General features: G+C 46.5%; 1 protein-coding gene across 3 annotated transcripts in view; it reads right to left on the reverse strand.

Annotated features, from left to right (window-relative positions):
• Positions 1-25,476, reverse strand: part of LOC140426136 (rho GTPase-activating protein 29-like) — a 130,183-nt gene that overhangs the window by 7,099 nt on the left and 97,608 nt on the right. For all 3 annotated transcript variants that reach the window (XM_072510538.1, XM_072510539.1, XM_072510540.1), the window contains 5 exons: positions 24,641-24,829; positions 20,407-20,544; positions 20,083-20,315; positions 17,200-17,509; positions 4,505-4,613 (listed from right to left, as the gene is read on the reverse strand). In XM_072510538.1, the coding sequence (XP_072366639.1) occupies positions 4,505-4,613; positions 17,200-17,509; positions 20,083-20,315; positions 20,407-20,544; positions 24,641-24,829 (979 nt within the window). The remainder of the gene's footprint in view (positions 1-4,504; positions 4,614-17,199; positions 17,510-20,082; positions 20,316-20,406; positions 20,545-24,640; positions 24,830-25,476) is intronic.

The raw sequence follows: 25,476 nt of genomic DNA on the forward strand, positions 1-25,476 counted from the left end.
CGTGCGGCGCCCCCTCCTTCCTGCTTCTCTATTCCCGCCATAATTATCATAGCGCGGGAACCAAGCCCGCGCCTCTCCATCGGCCCCGACTCCCATGGCCAACGCCCCATCTCTTCTCCCTCCCCACCTCCCCCCATCACCACCTGTGGGAGAAAGAAAAGTTACCATACCGCAGGATTAATCATACAATCCCTCTTCGCCCCCCCCCCCACTCGTCCCACCACTTTGTCCAAACGTTCATTTTCGTAGTCCAATCATTCCAATTTTTCTTCTACAATAAAAGTCCACGCTTCATCCGCCGTCTCAAAGTAGTGGTGCCTCCCTTGATATGTGACCCACAGTCTTGCCGGTTGCAGCATTCCAAACTTTATCTTTTTTTTGTGAAGTACCGCTTTGGCCCGATTAAAGCTCGCCCTCCTTCTCGCCACCTCCGCACTCCAATCTTGATAGACGCGGATCACCGCGTTCTCCCATTTACTACACCGAGTTTTCTTCGCCCATCTAAGGACCATTTCTCTATCCTTAAAACGGAGAAATCTCACCACTATGGCTCTGGGAGCTTCTCCTGCTCTCGATCCTCGCACCATAACTCGGTATGCTCCCTCCACCTCCAACGGACCCGTCGGGGCCTCCACTCCCATTAACGAGTGCAGCATCGTGCTCACATATGCCCCGACGTCCGCCCCCTCCACACCTTCAGGAAGGCCAAGAATCCTCAAGTTGTTCCTCCTTGCGTTATTTTCCAGTGCCTCCAACCTCTCCACAGATCGTTTCTGGTGTGCCTCCTGTATCTCCGACTTCACCACCAGGCCCTGTATGTCGTTTTCATTCTCTGCTGCTTTCGCCTTCACGACCCGAAGCTCCTGCTCCTGGGTCTTTTGTTCCTCTTTCAGCCCTTCAATCGCCTGTAATATCGGGGCCAACAACTCTTTCTTCATTTCCTTTTTTATCTCCTCCACGCAGCGTTTCAAAAACTCTTGTTGTTCAGGGCCCCATATGAAACTGCCACCTTCCGACGCCATCTTGGTTTCTGCTTGCCTTCCTTGCCGTTGTTCCAAAGGATCCGCTGCAATCCGGCCACTTTCCTCTCCTTTTTCCATCCGTGTCCAGGGGGAACACCCTTCTGGTTTACCGCACGGTGTTTTCAGCCGTTAAAATTGCCGTTGGGGCTCCTATCAAGAGCCCAAAAGTCCGTTTCACAGGGAGCTGCCGAAACGTGCGACTCAGCTGGTCATCGCCGCACCCGGAAGTCCCCCGCCAATCCCTTTCAAGCCCCCCCTTTTCTTTTGATCCCCTACTATACCACCCTATCTTGGGAAGGCCCCCTCTACTTGGCAAGGCCACAATGGGCCTGACCCTTGGCAGTGCTAAACTGGCATCAGGGTACCCTGGAACTGCTGGCCTGGCAGTGTAATTGTGCAAAGGGAGAGTGCCAAGAATTCCACCTTGCCTTGTCGCCGACCACCATGGCCTGGCTGACCGCACCTCGTTACGGCCCATCCACGTTTGTGGGGACTAGTACTGAACAGCGCCCTGGGGAGGTCTCCCAGGAGCGTCCGGCGAGTCTCGGGCGCCGGGTGAATCTGGCGTCCAGGTATTTCAGACTTATTTAAATTTTCATATCCAGTTCTCACCAGCGGGCGCGAGATCCAGATTGCAGTGGGTGGGCAGAGAGTGTCGGGTGACTCGCAATTGGGCCAGCGCGGAGCTTGATTTGGGGCTCACTCGTGATTTACCCGTTGCGCCTGGATCACCGCCGGCACGATGGGGTTGCTGAATCGGCCCTACCTTTTTTTGAGGACAAGCAAAGCACTTTTCCCTCCTTGCTGGGCTAGGAGTGTCAAATGTACTAAAACTTTAAGTGGGGCTTGAACCCAAGATTGTCTGAATAAGAGATGAGAACGCTTCCACCGACATCTAGCCCATGACTTACTTTCGTGAAATATTGCATATTAACTTAAATAATCTTATTGCCACGTGGTAGTAATATTACTCTAGCTTGATACCACTATTATCAAATTAATTTGAAGGAAGTGATTTCAATGATTGCTTTTACTTAACTCTTGAAATCTCAAAAACAATCACGGGCCAGGTTTTTCCATTCTCCGCTGCGATGGGGATGATCGGGCAGAGAATGGAGCGTCGGCCGAAAAGCGGGTTTGGCGCAAGGCAGCATACCTGTCCCCAGTCTTCACCCCTATGCCACCACCTGTAGCAGGCTACCCACCCCGGCGGGAACATGCAAAGTGCTGATTTGCATGAAATTAATGGGTTGGAAGCCAGATTCTCCCCACCCCGTTCGCTGCTTTGAGCACCACAGGGGGAAATCCACTGGGTGGGCTTTGGTATAGCCAAGTGCAACAATGGCATAGTGGGCCCAGGGGGGTAGGAAGAGATAGTTAAGAGCTGGTTTAGCTCAGTGGGCTAGACGGCTGGTTTGTTATGCAGAACAAAGCCAGCAGCGCAGGTTCAATTCCCGTACCAGCTTATCCGAACAGGCGCCGGAATGTGGCGACTAGGGGCTTTTCACAGTAACTTCATACTTGTGACAAAAAAAGATTATTATTATTAATAAGAGGTGGTCATCCCATTGCTCATGTGCCCCTCTGCCGCTGTCAGAAGGGGGTTCCCAAGGGCCCTGGGTGTTGGGTGGGTGAGGGCTATGGGCGAGGACTTGACCCCAGGGCCCTCCCCTGGGATGGAGGGGTGGTCCCATGTCTGGACTGCCCCTTCCAGCCCTGGACAACCTGAAGGTCAACCTTGGCATGGTGATCTCAGGCAGCCCTCTGTTCAACAGCATCACCCTGGTCAGCGTAAAGTGGCCTTCTCACCCTGAACTGCTCTGCCTGACAACTGATGAGCAGTCCGGGCAGTTCAGTGAAGAATCACCGCAGGAACATTTTCCCTTTCCCAACGTCTGCTCTCTCAGCCCCATGCCTTTGAAACTGCAGCTTTGTGAAGTGTCAGAGCCTTTCAGAAAATCCTCAACATTTGAAAAGACTTCAAATCGTGAGATCCTTTGAACCACTAAGCATCTATTCAATTTCAGAGCAGTACCTTTCACTAGAGTCTGTAACTGAAAGCTAATGATTCAGACACAACTTCTAGGGGGTTTGTTTATTTATCTTTCCCTTCATGCTTTAATGCATCTCAAGTACCCTCCATTGGTCTTAACCACAATGTTTAAACACTCTTGTTATGATTGACAGCTCTTGACCCCTTCAAAGCAGCCACGTGGTTTCACTTCCTCTTTTGTAACCAAAGCTGTGGTGAGGAGTTGTCAATCCATAACAAGAATGTTTATAAACATTGTGGTCAAAATCAATGGTGGGTACTTCAGATTCATTCAAGTTGAAGGGAAATATAAATAAATAAACCTTCTGGAAGCTCTATTGAAACCATTAAGCTATCATGCTTATCATTCTGAAGTATCTCAGGGGACTCAGATTTTAAGTGCTGTGGACTTTCTAGGAAGGCTCTGACACTACAAAAAGCAGCAGTTTTATAATCATGGGGCTGAGGGAGCCGGTGTGAGGAAAGGGAAAGTCGTCTTGACTGGAACCTTCAATTAACTGTCTGATCTGCTCTGCACCGGTCAGGCAAAGCAGTTCAGAGTGAGAAGGCCACTTCAGCATTTAAGCAGATCAGACCAGGATGAAGAATTTAAAGAGAGGGTTGCCCAAGATCACCATGCCAATAGTGATCTCCAGGTTTCTGAGGGTTGTAAAGGACAGTCCAGACACTAGACCCCCCTCCTGGGGAGGGTCCAGGTTTCCACCACTCCACCACAACCCAAGCCCACCCAAACCCCAGGACCCTTGAGAGACCCTCGCTCTGCAGCCTGGCAGTGGCAAAGAGGCACAGGAGCAATGGGCTCATCCCCTTGACTATCATGCCAGGCTGGGTGTCAGTGCCAAGGTGTCAGTGCCTTGATGCCATGGGGGGAGTGTACCCTTGTACAATGCCGGGGGTTGAGTGGTCAGGTCACCTTCATGAGTGTGTGTCATGATCTGGAATTCCTGTGGTTGGAGGGGGGCTGCTGGTGCCCATTCAAAACGGAGGTCCAAGACCGGGCAGGGAAACCAGCCCGCTTGCTGCCATGCATAAATTTGCATGACAGAGGAAGGGGAATAGCACCTGGGGAATGCTCCTAACGTCAGCTGTGGTGAGTCCCGATTCTCCACTGGAGGCAGCACTTAAGACTCCGAACAGGGAGTCCTGTCCACTATGTTGATAAATAAACACAGCAAAAGCTCAAAATATTCAGCAAGTTTGGCAGCATCTGTGGATAGAGAAACATGTAACGTTTCAGATCAAAAACCTTTCATCAAAACGGGAAAAGGTTGGAAACATACCCTCTATCTATTTCCAGCTCTGATGAAAAGCCATTGATCTGAAACGTTAATTCTGTTTCGCTGTGCACAGATGCTCCCAAAGGCATTTTCTAACATTTACAGTATTTTGCTTTTGTACCAGGTATACAATTATATATCAAGCTACAAACCTGATTCATTGTCATTTCTCTTCCATTTTAGATCCTTCTCCTCATTTAGGATCTCACTGGAAGATGCCATTTCTGAAGATTCCCTTTCAATTTCTGACAACCTAAAACCCTGCCGACATAAAATATATCACTGTTACATTTGCAAAGGGGGGGGGGGGGGGCGATATTAACACATTATAACAAAACATTGCACTTCCCTTCCATTTCACTTTATATTTGTACAAAAACGAAGTTGTTACAGAAAACTCGTAAAACATTTGAGGAATCAGTGCATGCTTTAGTACATTCAACCACGCTCACAAATTTACACAAATGCTTTATTAACCTTATTCAAGCTTCAGGTGGCTATATAGTTAATGGAATATAGTTAACCGGACATGTGGAGTATATACATGACTTGTGGTGACCAAATTTTCATGGATTGTGGAAGCCACTGTTCAGCCTGAAGTTAAACTAAAAACACAGATCCCCATTTAGCATGGGAATTGCATTCTCCAGAATTGATTAGAATAAAGGGAGACAATGGTGTAGCGCTATTGTCACTGGACTAGTAATCCAGAGAACCACGGTAATGTTCAGGGGAGGGTTTCAAATCCTACCACAGCGGATGTTGAAATTTGAATTCAATAAAAATCTGGAATTAAAAGTCTAATGATGACCATTGTTGATTGTTTGTTAAAAACCCATCTGGTTCACTAATATCCTTTAGGGAAGGAAATCTGCCATCCTTACCTGGTGATTCCAGACTGACAGCAAAGTGGTTGACTAATAATAATAATAATAATAATAATAATAATAATAATAGTAGCTTATTGTCACAAGTAGGCTTCAATGAAGTTACTGTGAAAAGCCCCTAGTCGCCACATTCCGGCGCCTGTTCGGGGAGACGGATACGGGAATTTAACCCCCGCTGCTGCATTAGAAGCCAGCTATTTAGCCCACTGTGCTAAAGCAGCCCCTATGCTGGTATTCAGAATGCTCTCTGAAATAGCCGAGCAAGCCACTCAGTTCAGAGCAATTAGGAATGGGCAATAATGCTGTCCTGGCCAGCAGTGCCCACATCCCATGAACAAATAATTTTTTTAAAAAGGCAGGAATAATAATTAAAATAGATTATTGTTCTAATTTCATTGTCCTTATTTGTTCTATTTACATTTATCAGTGACAAATTATTCCACATTTTCTGCTTCAATAGTGAGTTACATCTTTACCCATAAACCTTTTGCCACCTCCATTCAAGGCTCTCTCCAAGTCTCGTCTTTGTCAATTCTCTTTTTCTTTCTCTACATTATTCACCTTCATCACCTAGTCCCAACTCATAATGAGCTTTGAACTGTAAATGTGTTCACAGTATTATAGGCAGAAGGGGGGGGGGGGGGGGGGGAAAGAAAACTTCTCATAAGTACCACTTACGCTAGCAGTCTTCAATTGCTGAGGGGATTTGTGATGATTGTCACATAGGGACAATTGGCATAGGGTTGAGAAAATTAGAGAAGTTAACACGTGGCTAAAGGAGTGGTGCGGGAAAGAGGGATTCCATTTCATGGGGCATTGGCATCAGTACTGGGGCAGGAGGGACCTGTACCGTTGGGACGGTCTTCACCTGAACCATTCTGGGACCAGTGTTCTAGCGAATAGGATAAATAGGGTGGTCACAAGGACTTTAAACTAGCAAGTTGGGGGGGGGGGGGAAGGGAAATGTAAAGCTATGGGCAGTATAATGATTAATGGAGATCAAGGCAGCAGGTACGTGACAGGTTATTATGTAGAGATATGGGTTCAAAGACAAGGAAATTAGGAGAAAGGGTAAGAGGAAAAATAAATTGCGAAAAGTTACTGATCAAGGTGTTAGGATTCATATCAAAGACATAAAAAACAGTATAAGTGCACTGCACCTGAATGCTCGTAGTATACGAAATAAGGTAAATGAGTTGATGGCGCAAATCATCGTGAATGACTATGATTTAGCGGCCATTACCGAAACATGGTTAAAAGATGGTCACGACTGGGAGTTAAATATCCAAGGGTATCAGACTATACGAAAGGATAGAATGGACGGTAAGGGCGGTGGTGTAGCTTTGTTGTTTAAGGATGGCATCCGGGCAATAGTAAGGGATGATATTGGTGCTATGGAGGACAAGGTTGAATCAATTTGGGTGGAAATCAGGAATAGTAAGGCAAAAAGGTCACTGATAGGAGTAGTCTATAGGCCACCAAATAGTAACAGGATGGTAGGGCAGGCAATAAGCAAAGAAATAACGGATGCATGTAGAAATGGTACAGCGGTTATCAAGGGAGATTTTAATCTGCATATCGATTGTTTAACCAGGTTGGTAAAGGCAGCCTTGAGGAGGAGTTTAGAGAATGTGCCCGGATAATTTCCTGGAAACAGTATGTAATGGAACCTACAAGGGAACAAGCGGTCCTAGATCTGGTCCTGTGTAATGAGGCAGGATGATTAATGATCTCATAGTTCGGGATCCTCTTGGAAGGAGCGACCACAATATGGTGGAATTTAAAATACAGTTGGAGGATGACAAGGTAAAATCAAACACTAGTGTTTTGTGCTTAAACAAAGGCGATTACAATGGGATGAGAGAAGAACTAGCTAAGGTAGACTGGGAGCAAAGACTTCATGGTAAAGCAGTTGAGGAACAGTGGAGAACCTTCCGAGCGATCTTTCACAGTGTTCAGAAAAGGTTCATACCGACAAAAAAGACGGTAGAAAGGGGAAAAATCGACCGTGGATATCTAAGGAGGTGAGGGAGAGTATCAAGTTGAAGGAAAAAACATACAAAGTGGCAAAAATTGGTGGGAGACTAGAGGACTGGGAAGTCTTTAGGGGACAACAGAAAGTTACTAAAAAAGCCATAAAGAAGAGCACGGTAGAGTATGAAAGTAACTGGCTCAGAACATAAAAGCAGATAGTAAAAGCTTCTACAAATATATGAGACAAAAAAGAGTGGCTAAGGTAAATATTGGTCCTTTGGAAGATGAGAAGGAGATTTAATAATAGGAGACGGGAAATGGCTGAGGAGCTGAACAGGTTCTTTGGGTCAGTCTTCACAGTGGAGGACACAAATAACATGCCAGTGACTGATGGAATAAAGATATGATAGGCGAGGACCTGGAGATGATTGTAATCACTAAAGAGGCAGTATTGGGCAAGCTAATGGGTCTAAAGGTAGACAGGTCTCCTGGCCCTGATGGGATGCATCCCAGAATGTTAAAAGAGATGACATGGGAAATTGTAAACGCACTAGTGATAATTTATCAGAAAGCAGGTAATTATAGGCCGGTAAGCTTAACTTCAGTTGTAGGGAAAATGCTGGAATCCATCATTAAGGAGGAAATAGCGGGGCACCTGGAGGGAAATTGTCCCATTGGGCAGACGCAGCATGGGTTCACAAAGGGTAGGTCATATCTGACTAATTTGGTAGAATTTTTTTGAGGATGTTACCAGTGCAGTAGATAATGGGGAGCCAATGGATGTGGTATATCTGGATTTCCAGAAAGCTTTTGACAAAGTGCCACACAAAAGGCTGCTGCATAAACTAAAGATGCATGGCATTGAGGGTAAAGTGGTAGCATGGGTAGAGGATTGGTTAACTAACAGAAAGCAGAGAGTGGGATAAATGGGTGTTTCTCTGGTTGGCAACCTGTAACTAGTGGGGTCCCTCAAGGATCAGTGTTGGGCCCGCAGTTGTTCACAATTTACATAGACGATTTGGAGTTGGGGACCAAGTGCAATGTGTCAAAGTTTGCAGACGACACAAGATGAGTGGTAAAACAAAAGTGCAGAGGATACGGAAGTCTGCAGAAGGATTTGGATAGGTTAGGTGAATGGGCTAGGGTCTGCAGATGGAATTCAATGTTGCCAGTGTGAGGCTATCCATTTTGGGATGAATAACAGCAGAATGGATTATTATTTAAACGGTAAGATGTTAAACATGCTGCTGTGCAGAGGGACCTGGGTGTGCTGGTGCACGAGTCGCAAAAAGTGGTGTGCAGGTGCAACAGGTGATTTAAGAAGGCTAATCAAATTTTATCTTTCATTGCTAGAGGGATGGAGATCAAGACTAGTGAGGTTATGCTGCAATTGTATAGGGTGTTGGTGAGGCCGCATCTGGAGTATTGTGTTCAGTTTTGGTCTCCTTACCTGAGAAAGGACATATTGGCACTGGAGGGAGTGCAGAGGAGATTCACTAGGTTGATCCCAGAGTTGAGGGATTAGATCTATGACGAGAGGTTGAGTAGACTGGGACTGTACTCATTGGAGTTTAGAAGATGCGGGGGATCTTATTGAGACATATAAAAATTATGAAGGGAATAGATAGGATAGATGCGGGCAGGTTGTTTCCACTGGTCGGGGAAAGTAGAACTAGGGGGCATAGCCTCAAAATAAGGGGAGGTAGATTTAGGACGGAGTGTAGGAGGAACTTCTTCACCCAAAGGGTTGTGAATCTCTGGAATTCCTTGCCCAGTGAAGCAGTTGAGGCTCCTTCTTTAAACGTTTTTAAGAAAAAGATAGATGCCTTTCTAAAGAATAAAGGGATTCGGGGATATGGTGTACGGGCTGGAGAGTGGAGCTGAGTCCACAAAGATCAGCCATGATCTCATTAAATGGCGGAGCAGGCTCGAGGGGCCAGATAGCCTACTCCTGTTCCTAGTTCTTATGTTATGAGTAACTGGCGAATTATTTTTCTGGGATTGGGGTTAAGTTTATTTTTGGCAAGTTTAGCTAGCTGTTTGATAAGCACGGGCATGACAGGACACCCTTTCTAATGTTGTGCCATTTGAGACACCTGGTATTTCTTGGGCAGGATTCCCGTCTCACAGCCGCGCGTTTCTTGGCGATGTGCCGTTCGCTAGCGGCGGGATTCTCTCTTCCCGCTGCTTGTCAATTGGATTTTGCACTGAAGCCACCCATGCTTGCGGGAAATCCGCGGGCAGGGTGTGCTGCCAGAATCCCAGTGGCATTTTTTTAAAAAAGGTTAATGCGTTGATCTTGGGGTTTGTGTGGGCAGAAAAGACCCTGCGGGTCAAGAAGAACGGGGCGAGGAGTGGAAGGGTTGGCTTCGCTGAATATAATGAAATACTGCTGGGCGGCTAACATCGCTATGGTTAGGAAATGGGAAGTGGGGGAGGGGAAATGGAGGCGGCTTCTTGCAGGGGAATTCGTTTAGGGGCATGTTGACAGCGCCTCTGCCGTTCTCGCCGACCAAGTTCTCTGCGAACCCTGTGGTGGTGTCGGCCTCGAGGGTAAGGGGGCAGTAGAGGCAGCACTTGAGACTGGAGGATGCCTCGGTGTAGGCATTGATTTGTGACAACCATAGGTTGGGGGAGGGAAGGACAAGGACAAGAGGTTTCAGGGGATGGCAACAAGCATGGGTTGGGATGTTCGGGGATCTGTTCATAGAGGCAGCTTTGCGATCTTGGAGGACCTGGAGAAGAATATGAGCTGCCAAGTGGGAATGAGTTTATGTACTTACAGGTCCGGGATTTTCTGAGGAGGGAGGTGCCACCCTCGGGGCTGCATGATAAGATGCTGTCGAGGGAGGGGGTAGGGGAGGGGAAGATGCCCAAGGTTTATAAGAAGCTGATGGACTGGGAGGGAGCACCGACAGGGGATGCTAAACTGAAGAGGTGGAAGTTGGGGCATGGGAAGAGGCCCTGCAGAAGGTGAATGCGTCCTCGTCGTGTGCAAGGCTTAACTTTATCAGGGTGCATATTACAGCAGCGCGCATGAGTGGGTTCTTTGAGGGAGTAGAGGACAGGTATGGACGGTGCGCGGGGAGCCTGCGAATCAGGTCATGTTTTGGGCATGTCCGAAACTGAAGGGGTTTCTGGCAGGAATTTGCAGACAATGGGTGCGATTCTCCGAAATGGAGACTAAGTGTTCGTGCCGTCATGAAACGGCCGCGGGCAATAGCGATTCTGACCCCCACAGGAGGGCCAGCACGGCGCTGGAGCGGTTCATGCCGCACCAGCCTCACTTCCCGGCGACAAATGGGCACTGCGTCAACCCGCGCATGTGCGGGGGACTTCTTCAGCGCGCCGGCCCTGACGCAACATGGCGTAGGGGTTCAGGGGCCGGCCACGCACAAAGTAGGCCGGGGGGGGGGGGGGGGAAGAGAGAGAGAGAGAGAGAGAGAGAGAGAGAGAGAGAGAGAGAGAGAAAGAGAGAGAGAGAGAGAAAGAGAGAGAGAGAGAAAGAGAGAGAGAGAGAGAGAGAGAGAGAGAGAGAGAGAGAGAGAGAGAAAGAGAGAGAGAGAGAAAGAGGAGAGAGAAGGAGAGAAGAGAGAGAGAGAGAGAGAGGAGAGAGAGAGAGAAAAAGAGGCCGGCCCGGCAATCGGTGGGCCCCGATCGCGGGCCATCGGAGGCCCCCCCCCCCACCCCAGTGAAGGAGCGCTTTTCCCCGTCCCACAGGCCCGCCCCCCCGACCCTTCGCACAGAGTTCCCGCCGACAGCGGCCAGGGGGTGAACGGCGCCGGCGGGACTCTGCTGTTTCCGTACGGCCCGATCGGCCCATTTGGGCCGGGGAAATCGGCGGCCCGGCTGCGGACAGTGGCCGTCAATGGCGCCGATTCTCCGCACCTTGGAAAATTGCGCGCAGGCGTTGGAGCGGCGCCGATTCTCTGGCCCGGTGCGGGGCTGGGAGAATCGGCGCCCTAATGTCGGAGGTGTTGGGGTGGGGGTGGGTGAGCCCAGAGGTAGCAATATTTGGAGTGTCGGGAGACCCGGGAGGTGAGAGAGGACAATGTCTTGGCCTTTGCCTCCCTGATAGCCCGGTGTCAGATTTTGTTTGGATGGAGGATTCGGAGCTGCCGAAAGCAGGGATGTGGGCGAGTGACCAGGTGGAACTCCTGAGGTTGGAAATGATCAAGTTTGTCTCGAGAGGAGTCAGTTGATGGGTTCGCCCGGAGGTGGAACCTGTTCATTGACTTCTCCAAGGAGGATTGAGGTGTCTGTCAGCAGTGTTGGATGGGATGGGGGCAGAGATAAGGGAGTTAAAATGGGGAAGGCAGGACAGGAGAAGGGCAGGAGGGGTTATTTATTGTGCTGTACAATTTAGCATCTACTCTTATTTGTTGTGTTTGTTGCTTATATAAATGCCTTAATAATATATTTTAAAAATGATTTAAAAAAAGAGGAAGCCAGTGGTGGTGGAACAAGGATTATTGAACTATGTACAATACTCAGCCAAGGCAGCATTTCTCACTCAAACCAGTTCTTGTTGTGGGACAGCCAACAACTGCGGGTCCTGCTTGGGCCGGCTTTTATGTGTAGTCTTTAACGAGCTCCAGTGGGTGGTCTCCTTCCCCTACCAGGAAGCTCGAAAGCCACAAGTCCCATGGAGAGATCAACAATGGTTTCCCAGTGGTCCTCATGGGGGTTACGTCACCCTCCCCACCTAAAGCGTGGACTTAAGTAGGGTGCTCTTTCAGTAGGTCGGTGCAGACTCCAATGGATGAATGGCCTCCTTCTGCACTGTAAATTCTAATACACAACATTATAAGACAGCATGGATGCTTCTGTGTCCATTTTCAAACCAGTTATCCTCCTCCTGCTGGACTGGGTGCACGGATGTAGACTGTTGGGTCCCTTGGCTGAAATACAGTTCCTGGCACGGAGCGGGTGTCAATGCTGCCAGTTGGGCGTCGTGTAGTGTCAGTCCTGCTTTTGAGGTGGTTCAAATGCCTCCGCTGAACTCTCCCTTGTTTCCTAACTTTGTAGGAGACTGGTCCGGTTCTCTCCAGCACGACATCGGAAAGCCAAAGTGACCAGTCTCCAAAGTTTGCAGGCAATTAACTGCGTCCCCCAAGTGAAACTTTTCTTTAAAATTTAGAGTACCCAATTATTTTTTCTCCAATTAAAAGGGGCAATCTGGCATGGCCAATCCACCCAACCTGCACATCTTTGGGTTGGGGGGTGAAACCACGCAGACGTGGGGAGAATGTGCAAACTCCACACGGACAGTGACCCAGGATGGGATTTGAACCCAGGTCCTCAGCGCCGCAGTCCCAGTGCTAACCACTGCGCCACATGCCACCCTCCCCCAGAGTGAAACTGCCGCCCTGGTGCCGCTTCAGCACCTCCTCCTGCACTTCCAATTTCTTCCGAGTTGCGGAAATGTGAAGCAAACGGGCTTGAAGCCTTTGGCCCATCAGCCGTTCTGCAGGGGCCATTCTAATTGTCAATTGTGGTGTTGTGCAGTGGCAAGAAGTCACCCTGCCCATGGAGCCAGTGGCTTGCTTTTAAAAAAAAATAAAATGACCCATTTTGAAAGTCTGAACCAGGCTATTGGATGAGGGATGGTTACGGGCAATTCTGATATGCCGGTTGCTGTTCCATTTTGTAAAAGGTGGGAAAGACCTCACCCCATTGTTCGATACCAGGACCTCAGGAGTTTCATAGGTGTTGAACGAGTAGTGGAGTTTTTCTACTGTGGCCCTGGACGTTGTCAAGGCCATCTTGTACATGTCAAGCCACTTTGAATGGGTATCTACGATGATTAGGAATAGGGACCCAATGATAAGCCCTGTAAAGTCCACAGGCAGTCGCACCTATGGGTGTCCTGGCCATTCCCATGGATGTAGGGAGGCGGCTGGTGGGAGCTCCTGATGCTCCTGTATGCTGGGCAGCTGCGAACGACCATCTCAATATCCCCATCGATATCGGGCAATCAGACATATCTACGGGCCAACATCTTCATCTTTAAGAGGTGCCTGGGTGCCCACTGTGTAGGTCCTTCAGCAGGGTCTCCTGACCCTGCAGCAGGATTACGATGCAAGCTCCCCACAAAATGGACACTGTCCTCCAAGATGAGCTTGTGCACTTCTGTGCAAAAGCCTGTAGGGCTACAGGAAGGGCCCCCTGAATTCTGCTGCTCAAAAGCATGTGGTGGAGTTTCGCCAGTCTCTGATCCCACTGCGTCCATGCTTGCACCTACGTAGCTGTCACTGGCAAGGTGTCAAATTAAGAGTTGCAACCACTTCAACCGCCACTGGCGACGATGGGCAACGGTAGACAAGTGAGAGTGTCAGCATGGGCAATTTTTATACACTGGGGTGTTGGAACGAATATTTATAGGCGGCGGGTAGCAGCACCCCAACACTGAATTCTAGCTGATGTGATGGGTGGATTCCCTTATACTCCCTAAAAGGCCAAGCAGAAGCTTGTGGTCAGTCACAATACAGAAGTGTCTCCCATAAACATATTGGTGGAATTTGTTGACTCCAACCCCTCCGGTTTGAGCCTCAAGCCCTTGTTCTCGATTTGAGCATTTTGTTGTTGAGTGTCTGCAGGTCCTGGAGGGGAAAGCAATGGGGTGTTCTGTGCCATTGTTCCATCTGTGGGCCAGCCACAACCCTAATGCCATAAGGGGAGGCATCGCATGCTAGGATTAGCGGCCGAGCTGGATCGTAGTGAGTGAGGAGCTGTGTGGACGACAGGTGCTCTTTTACTCCGGCGAATACTTTTGTCTTGTGAGGCACACCAGGACTTCTGGTTCTTGTTCAACAGTATGTGGAGTGGAGCCATTAAGGTGGCAAAGTTGGCAATTAACTTTCCATAATAATTTACCAGGCCTAGGAACGACCAGAGTTCAGTGATGTTCTTCGGGGTTCAAACCCTTTATGCCCAAACCTTAACTTCCACTGGATGTGGACCATCCCTGTCCACTCTGTATCCCAAGTATGTCACCACTCTAGCACGGAAGACACACTTGCTTCGCTTTAGCCTGGCGCACACTTGGGAAAACAGCCGAGTACTTCTTCTTGCAGGTTGTCCATATGCTCCTTCTCCAGGGTGCCTGTGATGAGCACGTTATCTAGATAGGCGGCGGCCACCTTCGGCAGTTACTGCAGGATATCTTCCATTACACGCTGGAAATCGCCGGGGCAGATGAGACCCCAAATGGGAGGTGGGTGTACTCAAATAACCCCAATGGGTGTTGGTGTTTATGGACACAAATTTTCTGGACTCTTGACCTGTAAATAGGCGTGGCTCATGTCAGGTTTCGTAGAACACCCTCCAGCTATTTTTGCGTACAAATTTTCCACTGGTCCAGGCGTGAAGCTCTATTTAACGTGATCTTATCTCTGCAGAGTGGGACAGATTTGTCAGGCTTCACCACCATAAGACCCAGGAGCAGAATTAGGCCACTTGGCACATCTGAGTCTGCTCCGCCATTCAATCATGGCTGATATTTTCTCATCCTAATTTTTCTGCCTTTTCCCCATAACCCCTGGACAATTTGCGGAGTGGGTGCGGCACACTCCGCAAATTGTACAGGGCGTATAATCCCCAGATCCGACAGGCACTGTAGCTCTGTGTCAACCGTAGCAAGCAATGCGTAGAGGACCTCGCCCTAAAGTACCGGGGCTGAGCAGCAGGATGCACGTAGATACGGATCTTGGCCCCTTTTATCCTGCCCAAACCCTCCTGGAACACGTCAGGGTATTTGCCCAGTGCGTTGTAGACTTCTGGTGCTCATCCGAAAAACCTGTTGCCAATTGAAACGGACGACTTGCAACCAGTCATGCCCCAGCAAATTGAGGTCCCTGTACCACAACCAAGAGAAGTTGGATTGACTGTTGCCCATGTCTTACCAGTACTATGGTGGTTCCCATGATGCTCAATAGTCCCCGGTATAGGTCGTCAATTTCGCTTTGGTGTCGCGTGGTGTCAGTGACATGATCCCTCGGCGAAGTCATCAAAATTTCTGATGGTCCACGATGAAGACAGCAGTTCCAGTGTGCATTTCCATCACTCCAGAATGACCATTTCATAGAATTTACAGTGCAGAAGGCATTTACTTGTAATGTGACCGGGATCGATGCTACCTTCGAGACAGTGACACAGTTCAGCTGCATCAAACAGTCCTCCTCATCCAGGGGCCCACGTGCAAGGTCCTGGCCCGCAGTGATCTTACCAGCTGCTTTGGATGTTCAACTCAGTGGCTCTGGCCATCATGTGTCCTCCAACCACACACATTTAGCAGTGGCCGGCTCTCCCCCTCGTCCTCAGGGGAGGCATCCCGCAGGTCAACATTGGCTCCCAAGTGCTTGGCCCGGCTGTGAAACTGCCTCACAGGTTGCCCTCTGGGATGTGATATGGCCCGATTGGCATTACCCCGTGATCAGTAGGAGTTCGAAAGGGAGGGTGGGCAAAATTATGGAAGCCATAATCCATGAACTCCTGCAACTCCAGTACTTTTTTCTCTGCGTGCTCATGGGACAGTGACATCTAGATGGCCCGTTTTAAATCCAAGGTCTTGTTAATCCCACAAACCAGACTAGGGGCTGGTTTAGCACACTGGGCTAAATCTCTGGCTTTGAAAGCAGACCAAAGCAGGCCAGCAGCACGGTTCAATTCCCGTACCAGCCTCCCTGAACAGGCGCTGGAATGTGGCGACTAGGGGCTTTTCACAGTAACTTCATTTGAAGCCTACTTGTGACAATAAGCGATTTTCATTTAATTTCATTTCATTCATATCCCTGTCGCCTTAGGCTGATTAAGAAGTCAATGACCATTTCACCAGGAGACTGCACCGCCGTAGATCACTGAAGGTTAAGGGTCATAATATTCAGCTACCCATGTGACCAGCTCATCAAATCACTTGGAGTCTAGTGTGGCCAGGTAAGTGAGACTTTTATAATTCCAACGGTCTTGCAGGCAGTACAGATGACGTTCTGATGGTCTTCTCCCAAAATACCATTAGCCTCAAAGTACCTTGTACGTTCAACATACTGGCTCCAGTCTTCCATGCCTGCTTCAAAGGCTTCCAGCTTACTGAACAGTGGCAACTTGAACTTATATCCATATGTTTTGGGATAGTAATCGCCCGGGCGTTTATACTGTTCCACATTACATTCTGGAGTTTCCTTTTATCCTCATTGCCAGTTTAGTAACTTGAGGCAACCAGCAGTAGTGGAACAAGGATTTATTGAACTATGTACAATACTCTGCCCATGACAGTAACTCTCTCCCAATCCAGTCATTGTTGGGACAACCAGCAAGTGCGGGCCCCGCTTGGGCCAGCTTTTATGTGTAGTCTTTAACAAGCTCCAGCAGGGTGGCCTTTACCCCCTACCTAGGAAGCTCGTACTCCACAAGTCCCATGGGGAGATCAACGATGGTTTCCCAGTAGGCCATGTAGGGGTTATGACAATACAGAATACACTTCTGCTCACCACATTAAAGGAAGGATGTGATTGCACTAGAGAGCACAGAGATTTATAAGGACGTTGCCAAGGATTGAGAATTCTAGCTGAAAGATAAATTGGATAATCGGAGGCTGTTTTCTTCAGAACAGATGTACAAAATCATAACAGGCTGAGAAAAACTGGATAGGAAGGACCTATTTCCCTTAGCAGAAAAGGTCAATAATTGTGGGCATAGATTCAAAGTATTTGGCAAAAAGACTAGAAGGCGGTGGGAATCTGGAACTTACACTCTGAAAGGGTGCTAGTGGTAGAGGTAGAAACCCTCATTGCATTTAAAAACACTTAGACATGCACTTGAAATGCTGTAACTGACAAGGTTATAGAACAGGAAATGAAAAGCGGAACGAGGCTGTATGGTTCTTTTTTTGGCCTGCATGGACACAATGTGCCAAGTGGCCTCCTTCTGTGCCATTCATTACGTGTGTTCCATTTGTAATAGATTTTCTAGTGATAACAAGCACGTACCTCTTTGTTAAGTATTGGGTGATCTTTGTTTTGTGTGAAACCTTCTTCCTGTGAAAAAGTCCCAATCTCGTCTTTCTCATCAATTAATAAATTTTCAGTTTCTGATTGTGATGATGGGGTCAGTGAAGAAGCAAATATATTTTCATAGTGGGTTACGAATAGCTCCACCATTTGAGCTTGATATGGATAATCAACAAGAGAAGATAGTGAGGCAGTTGCATCTGTTTGTCTTGGCCGTATGAGAGTTGGTCCAAAAATAATTCCAAGATTGCTGGCTGACATTTTATTTTCTTCTTCCTTCTCTGCCACCCTGTTGAGAAAAATGTGAATGCACAATGTTTTAACAATGTGGCCAGCTGCTTAAAAAAATGATTCACTTTTGTTAACCTTATCTGTAAGGAGTGGAAAATTCAGGATCAAAATCAGACCGCCAATTTAATATTAATGAGCTAGTAGTCTCATTGCTATACATTTAAAGTAAACTCACAGCTCTTTAAAATATTTCACTGGCTGAAAGAAATAAAATCACTGCTTAATATGGTTTTAAAAATGAAGAGGAGAAACAATTCCCAGTGACATAGTGGACAGTAACTAAAGGACAGATTTAATGTTAATAAAAGAACCAACGGTGCCACGTAGGAAAAAATATTCAGCAATTTGTCATGGTCTGGAATGCACTGCCTGAAAAGTGTAGTGGGAGCAGATTCAATTGCAACTTTCATAACGGAACTGGGTAAATAACTGAAATGAAACAAAATATTAGGCGTTAGGGGCAAAGAGTGGGGCTATTTTCGATAGTTTAAATAGCTGGCTTTTAAAGCAGACCAAGGCAGGCCAACAGCACGGTTCAATTCCCGTACCTGCCTCCCCGAACAGGCACCAGAATGCGGTGACTAGGGGCTTTTCACAGCAACTTCATTTGAAGCCTACTTGTGACAATATGCGATTTTCATTTTTCATAATTGGCCTCACCTGCTGTATTAGTCTACGTATTACCAAAAAAATGCCTTACTGATGGACTTACTGACAGAGCATTACAATATTAAAGTCCTTCTTCATTTATAAAAGCAAAATTCTACAGATGCTGGAAATCTGAAATAAAAACAGAAAAAGCAGGGGTGGGATTCTCAGACTCCGACCCCCCCCCCCCCCCCCCCGGGGACAGCGCAAATCCCGCTGCCACATTCTGCGGCGACGTTTTTCGGGCGGGGGTGGGATTCACGCCACACTGGTCGGGGGCCATTGGCAGCAGCCCCCCGGCGATTCTCCGGACCCTGATGGGCCAAGCCGCCGTCCGTTTTTGGCCAGTCCCGCCGGCGTGAATCACTCAACTCATGTACCGGCGGGACCTGGCAGGTAAGTCAGCGGGGGCGGTCTGCGATCGGGGCCCACCGATCTGCGGGCGGGCTTGTCCCACGGGGGCCTTCTTTCTTCCGCGCCGGCCACTGTAGGGCTCCTCCATGGCCGACGAGAAGAGAACCCTTCCCCCCCCCCCCCCCCCCGCGCATGCGGCAAAATACGCCGGCCGGTCTGCGCTTGCGCGGAACCACGCCGGCGGTTCCATGCATGCGCGAGAAAATCACGCTGTCCCTTCGGCGCTGGCTGGAGCGGCGTCAACCCCCCCGCCGCCCACCTAGCACTTTCGGGGGCTGTTGACGCCAGAATGGTTGGCGCCGGTTCTCCCGCCGGCGTGGGGACTTAGTCCCCAGAAGGGAGAATCCCGGTCCAGGTATCGAGAATAAGAGGTCACAGATATAGGTTGACAGGCGGTATGATGAGGAGGCACTACTCACAGGAGGATGGTAAATGTGTGGAACTCGCTGCCCCATAGTGCGGTGGAGTCAGAATCATTAAATGGTTTCAAGGACATAGATATTTTTCTCATAAAAAACAGGTTAAAAGGATATGAGGAATAGGTAGGGAGATGGCTTTGACATCAGGAAGAGATCAGCCACGATCTGATTGAATGGCGGAGCAGGTTCGAAAGGGCTGAATGCCCAATTCTGCTCCTAATTCCTATGTTCCTATGTATGGCAGCATTTGTGGCGAGAGCAACGGAGTTCACATTTTGAGTCTGTGGGATTCTTCTTCAGCTCTGAAGTCGTCACACAGACTCTGAATGTTTACTCTGTTTCTTTCTCCATAGATGGTGTTAGACCTGCTGAGTCTTTCCAGCATTTCCTGTTTTTATTCCCTCCTCATTCAGTTACTCCATATATTAAAAGAATAATTCAGCAGGGAATATTCTAACACTGACAGAATTGCAAGAAGTCTTACAACACCAGGTTAAAGTCCAACAGGTTTGTTTCAAATCACTAGCTTTCGGAGCTCAGCTCCTTAATCAGGGGAGTTGTTAGGAGCACAGACTAAAATATCCATTAAATTGAAAATGCACAGGCATATAATCAAGGAATCCTTCTACAGTCACAAGTAATTAAGTGTTCAAATGACTTTTGGAGCCTTGATGGATCTGGGTTGCACAGCAGAATAGTGGTGCACTAAAACTGAGCACACTGGAACAGGAAAATGAGTGGGGCAGGTGGGTATTACTTCTACCTTGTAACTGCAACTTGTCCATCTCCGATGGATTAATGCAGATTTGAGTCCAATGATGCTTACTTCCTGATTGGCACCATTTTAAGCAAGATATGTCATCACTAGTAGTGAGGGTACTCATTCGGGGACATTACAGCTGGAAAACTCCTTGTACTCAATTAGAAACCACTCAAGTGAAGAGTGGGAATAGATTACTCAACCATAGCAAGATTTTTAAACCAGTGCATGAATGAAAAATAGAGACATGGTGAAGGGGAGGAACAGCAATGTTCAAAGGTTTCCACACATAACAATTGTCAAATATCAATATTTTAAACTCTTACATACCTGTGGAGATGGCCCACGAGGTACCTCAGTGTGTTATAATTGGCTTGGGGCAGCTGCCGGAGTAGATCTTTCACCTTAAAAAGGATTCTCTTCATTCCAATGTTGGTTGACCATTTTTTGTGTGTTGTCAGGCTGCTTGATTTCCCATCGTTTTCATCACTAACGTTATGGCTTTCCTTGGCCAAGCCAATAAATTCATTGTAAAGGCGGAATGATAGCAATGGCTCTGGGAGCTATTAGACAGGAAAATAGGTGATTACATTTTGACAGCAAGAATTACTTTTTAAATGAATCTTTGCAAAGTTTTATTGCGTATGGGTTTACCTGACGGAGGAACAGTTTTAGTACATTGCTGATATCATGAGCATACAAATCTGAGAGTTCCACTAAATCTTTCCCATTTTCGAAAGCTTGGCACAGTTTTTCAACTCGCGATTTTGCTCCATTCACCCGATAAATACCCTTGAAAGACAAACCTTCAGTAAGTGAATTAACATTTTTCGTTAGTTTCATGTAAGAAGTATAACTGAAATTGAAAGTGGTTATTGCATTAGATAATGCAAATGTTATAAGATTTGTTATGTGCAGAGGATTTAGAGAATATCAGAATGTTTGTGACATTAAAACGTCAGATAAGCTTTCCATATAGATTGTAAGAGTACAACACTTTTTAAAAATATACATGTTTGGTTTCAAATATTTTTTGAACTTTTCCAACAGATTGTACTGTTCATTGATACAACCAATGCCAACGTTAGGACAATCCAGCTATCATCCACCACCTCCAGCAGCCAGAGGTTGAGGGCTCAAATTTTACCACAATGTTGTAAACGTAATCCAATAAAACTGGACTAGCAAGAAGGAACCATGGAAGCTGACATTGCAGTTAAAAACACATTATTTCACAAACATCCAAAAAAGCAGGCCAATACTTCCATCTTATTTGGCTCTAGGCCTAGATTATAGATTTGGCTGTTAAGGATCTTTAAATTGGCACAGCATGACATTTCGCAGCAAGTGCAATTGCTACAATAATTCACTACTTGGAAAGACAACAAACGATGGGTAAAGCTGCTGAAAATAAAGATATGTTCCCAAAACTTTTTGTCTTGCATTCATCAGTATAGACAAACAGAATGCCAAATTTCAAATGATGACAGAGAAAAGGGCTCTGACTGGTTGGCAAGCTCATTCTGATTGGCGAGTGATTACCATCGGCTGAGTGGTTACTATGAAAAAAGTAATGGGGAACCATAGGCTCCCCATGTTTCCAGGCAATTCAAAAAAGATGCAAGGCTTGAACATATTCCTTTCATTTGCAGAGATCGGGTTCCTGTGTATGAATGCATGTTGCTTCAAGCAAGGGTAAATGAACCATGTTATGAGCTCAACTAATTATCTGAAATTGATAGCTAATGTAGCAATTAGTGCACTCAGGATTGTTCAGCAAGTTCTGCCCAATTGCGGAATCACATCTATCAGTAGAAGTTTGTTTGAAAGCGCAGGCTGATTGAATACAGTCTATATTCTGCCCATTACAAACAACTAGAGGAACACGTTGTTTGATTTGGCCATCCAATTGTTGGAACGTACCTGGCATCATGGGGAGGCATGGCGGCACAGTGGTTAGCAATGCTGCCTCACAGTGTCAGGGACCCATGTTCAATTCTGACCTTGGGTGACTGTGTGGCGTTTGCATTTTCTCCCAGTGTCTGTGTGGGTTTCCTCTGGGTGCTCCAGTTTCCCCCCACAGTCCAAAGACACGCAGGTTAGGTGGATTGGTCATGGTAAAATTGCCCCTGATGTGCAGGTTAGGTAGGGTTACAGGGATGGGGTGAGGGAATGGGCCTAGGTAGATTGATCTGGCAGAGGATCGGTGCAGACTCGATAGGCCGAATGGCTTCCTGTTTCACTGTCGGGATGCTATGATCACACTAGCACAGAAATTCACACTTGTGAAAAATACCACTTGTGTCGTCATTGCATACTAGCGGCTTTCTTAACATGTTGTTCAAAGTTTGAGATTCTTCACCTTTCCAGTGTAATTTGAGGTAGTCTGAAAGTGGTGGCCTCTGGCCCATGTGCAAGATACAAAGTGAACAACGATCTGATTAGAATAGCCATTGTCCTGCATGATAGCTGACGTACTCTATTTCTATGTTGAGTTTGCAAGATGAACAAATCAATAGGGCCCATTTACAGGATTGCTGATAAGGCTAATTATATAACGCACGGAGCTATATAAATCCCAATTTATATATTAACCGAAAGGCGGCATGCGGTAGGGTAAACGTGGCCTTACCAGTGCTACCCACACCTAGAGACTAAACAAATAAATTACATCAGAATTTACGCAGTATAATGCTTCCGTAGTGGCTAAATGGAGATCTCAGAGTCCTCTGCTGAATATTTTCAGGGGGGCAGTCTCCAATCACTGGAGTAATTGGAGTGCAACACAGCTGCAGTGTTGCTCGACTGCAGAGTACTGTGCCGATTTTCTGTACAAAGATCCTAGTCAGTGTGGAAATGGTTGAGAGTGCCCAATGTTGGCGTGGCAGGTTGAAGCCAGGTGGGTGGTCTTTGGGAGCTGAGATGAAGTGTTTTTTGTGGTGGCGTGTTGGTTCCATTCCTGCTGCCATAGGGCATTTGCTATTATTCCTTGGCATGGCGGTCTTGGCCATACAGGCTGGCGTGATGGGAGGTGAGCAGCAGGTAGGTTAGTACTTGTGTAATGGCAAGCTTGGGTTGATGTAAATCTTCTCCAGAAGCTTTCTCCTTACAATCGCCCTCCTTATGCAAGTTACTCAGGACTGGGATTGAGAGGAGTTGAGTTGATCAGAGGCTTTCAGAGATTATATGCATTGTTATGTTGAGCTGGATATCTATAAGACCCATGTGGGATGGGTTGTACCATACTGGTGCACAGTACTCTGCAGTCGAGCAAATGGTATCAAGAGCTGATGTCCTTCAGGTTTGAGCATCTGCACCCTATCTTCACCTCAGATTTTCTGAGGAGACTCATGTTTTGATCTTTGCTGCTGTTTTGCTCAAATGTTTTCTGTATGTTAGTGTTCAGTCAAGGGTAACACCAAGATAAATGGGATGTTGTTCACGATTCAGTCTCTTGCCATTCAAGGAGATGTTAAGTTCCCTCTTCGAGCTGGCATTGTGGAGGTGGAATATACTTGAGACTGTTTTGGTCCTGCTGGGCTGATGGCCTTGCAGTAGTTGGCCAGCTTTGTAACATTATTGGTTAGTGTTGCCTCTAGTTTAGAAAATGTCTGAGCCAAGAGGCACAGAAGATATCATCAGCAAAGATGAACTTCCGAAACAGGGTTGAAGGTAGATCATTGATATAGGGACTGAAAAGGCTTGGGGCTAGAACTGATCCCTGGGTAAGTCTTTTGGATGGTTTCCTCCAGGCGCTTGTCTCATCACCCATGTGCACCTGAAACCATCTATCCTTGGAGTAATAGTTCGATAGTAACCCACGGGGGGAGGGCTCAGATTTTGACAAGGAGACCAGTGTGCCAGACCGTGGTGGGTGGTCATGGATCAGTGTTCACATCGTGCCACCCGTCAGTACCCGGTGAAACCCAGGGAAGCCAATGATCCTATAAGGAAACCAAATTCAGCAAGCTCAGGCTCAAGAATCCCGGTATCACCACATCTAAAGCTGCCAACATTTCTGGCAGTAAACTGGAGATTTGATATCTCCAGGCAAAGGGAAAACAGTTTTGAGCAACTGCATATTAATACAATTTGATAATTTGGTTCAAAATAATTTACAGCAAACAGATAGTTTTGATGGTAACAGCTATAATACTTACTAATAAAATTACAAAAATCCTTCCATTATTATAAAAACAAATGTTATTTTGAACAACTGACTGGTAATATATAGTCATTAGCCACTGGATTTTGATTGAGGAAGGATGTTCTTGCTGTAGAGGGAGTGCAGCGAAGGTTTACCAGACGGTCCAACTTCGGCTGGAAAGTTGTGGTCAACCATGGCCAGATATATGCCCAATTTGTATCTAATGAGGTGCAGTTGAATCTCCCAGCCCTTTAAGGGACAACAGCCCACCTCCAAGAGCTGATGGTCAGTCAGCCCTAGATGGTTATTTCACATTAGGATTGTACCATGAAAGAGTGGTGAGCTCAAGATTTTATCATAAAGTAAACAAGTGCAATGTGAAAACATCAAACGTTGCTGTGTAAATTCCATAGAATAGTAATTTCATCAATTCAGTGCAAAGAATTGACTTCATTTCTAAATAACAATACATGATTTCTAACTAGAATAACACTGATAACCTGTTTATTTTTCTTTTCGGTTTGGAGTTATCCACAGTTTTAGCATACGGAGTAAGTTTTCATATTCTCACAACACCAGAAGGTATTGAAATAACATTGTTTTTAAGAAAGCAATTGAACTAAGAAGATTGACTTAAGACCTTTCAAATGAACAAAAATGAAAATATTTTCAAATAGAATTTAGCTGCATAATTCTATAATGTCACGTGCAGGACATATGCTTAGTGAGTTATGATCTTACCTTTATATTTAAAGCTCGGCTTTCAATCTCAGACGTGCATTTTTTAATAATGAAGGGAATTCCGTCAGAACAATTTTTTGCAGCTTGAGTGAAATCCACCCCAAACAGGTGCAGTCGACCATGAAGTTTCTTATGGCCACACTGTATAGCCAGAGTCTCGAGACACTTTTTGTGGCATGCCAAAGTACACTGTCAAGTGAAATTAAATGCAAATATTAACTCAGAACACTAATCTCAGTTTAAGACGGAGTTCAAGGCTTGAGCACGGATCATTGCAATCTGGGCAGAATCAGCCGGACCAGTGAGTAAGTTTGTGGACAAAAACTACGAATCCTTGTTGTTCCCAGTGATCTTTCATGCTGGTTCAGGATTCAATTACCCTGCTTACAAAACTGATAATGCCCCTAGATCAGAATTAGGAGATTCGATTGGTTTGGGAAGGCTCTTTTGATTTTTGCTCATTTTGTTCAGCACAAAGATGCTATTAGGCATGCAAAAAGTGTTTTTATAATCAAGAAATATTTAATCTGACTAGTGTATACAACGGAACTGTTAAATAGTTCAGCATAATTTTTTCCAGTCATTCAGTCATTTTAAATCAGGTTAATCACAGTGGGAATTCACTAAAAATGTTTATTTTTCATGATAAATTAATTTTCTATGTTAAATGAACTTCACTGGTTAGGATGGCAAAGATTGTTAGTTCTGTGATAATAGCTTCATGTAATTCTGGCAAAAATTGTTTTAAACAAGCTGCAATATATTATGACTAATAAGAGCTTGTTTTTACACAACTGCTTGACTGTATTAACATCAAATGATGAGCAATACTACAA

This window comes from Scyliorhinus torazame, chromosome 7 (genome assembly GCF_047496885.1).
Source record: "Scyliorhinus torazame isolate Kashiwa2021f chromosome 7, sScyTor2.1, whole genome shotgun sequence".
NCBI lineage: Eukaryota > Metazoa > Chordata > Chondrichthyes > Carcharhiniformes > Scyliorhinidae > Scyliorhinus > Scyliorhinus torazame.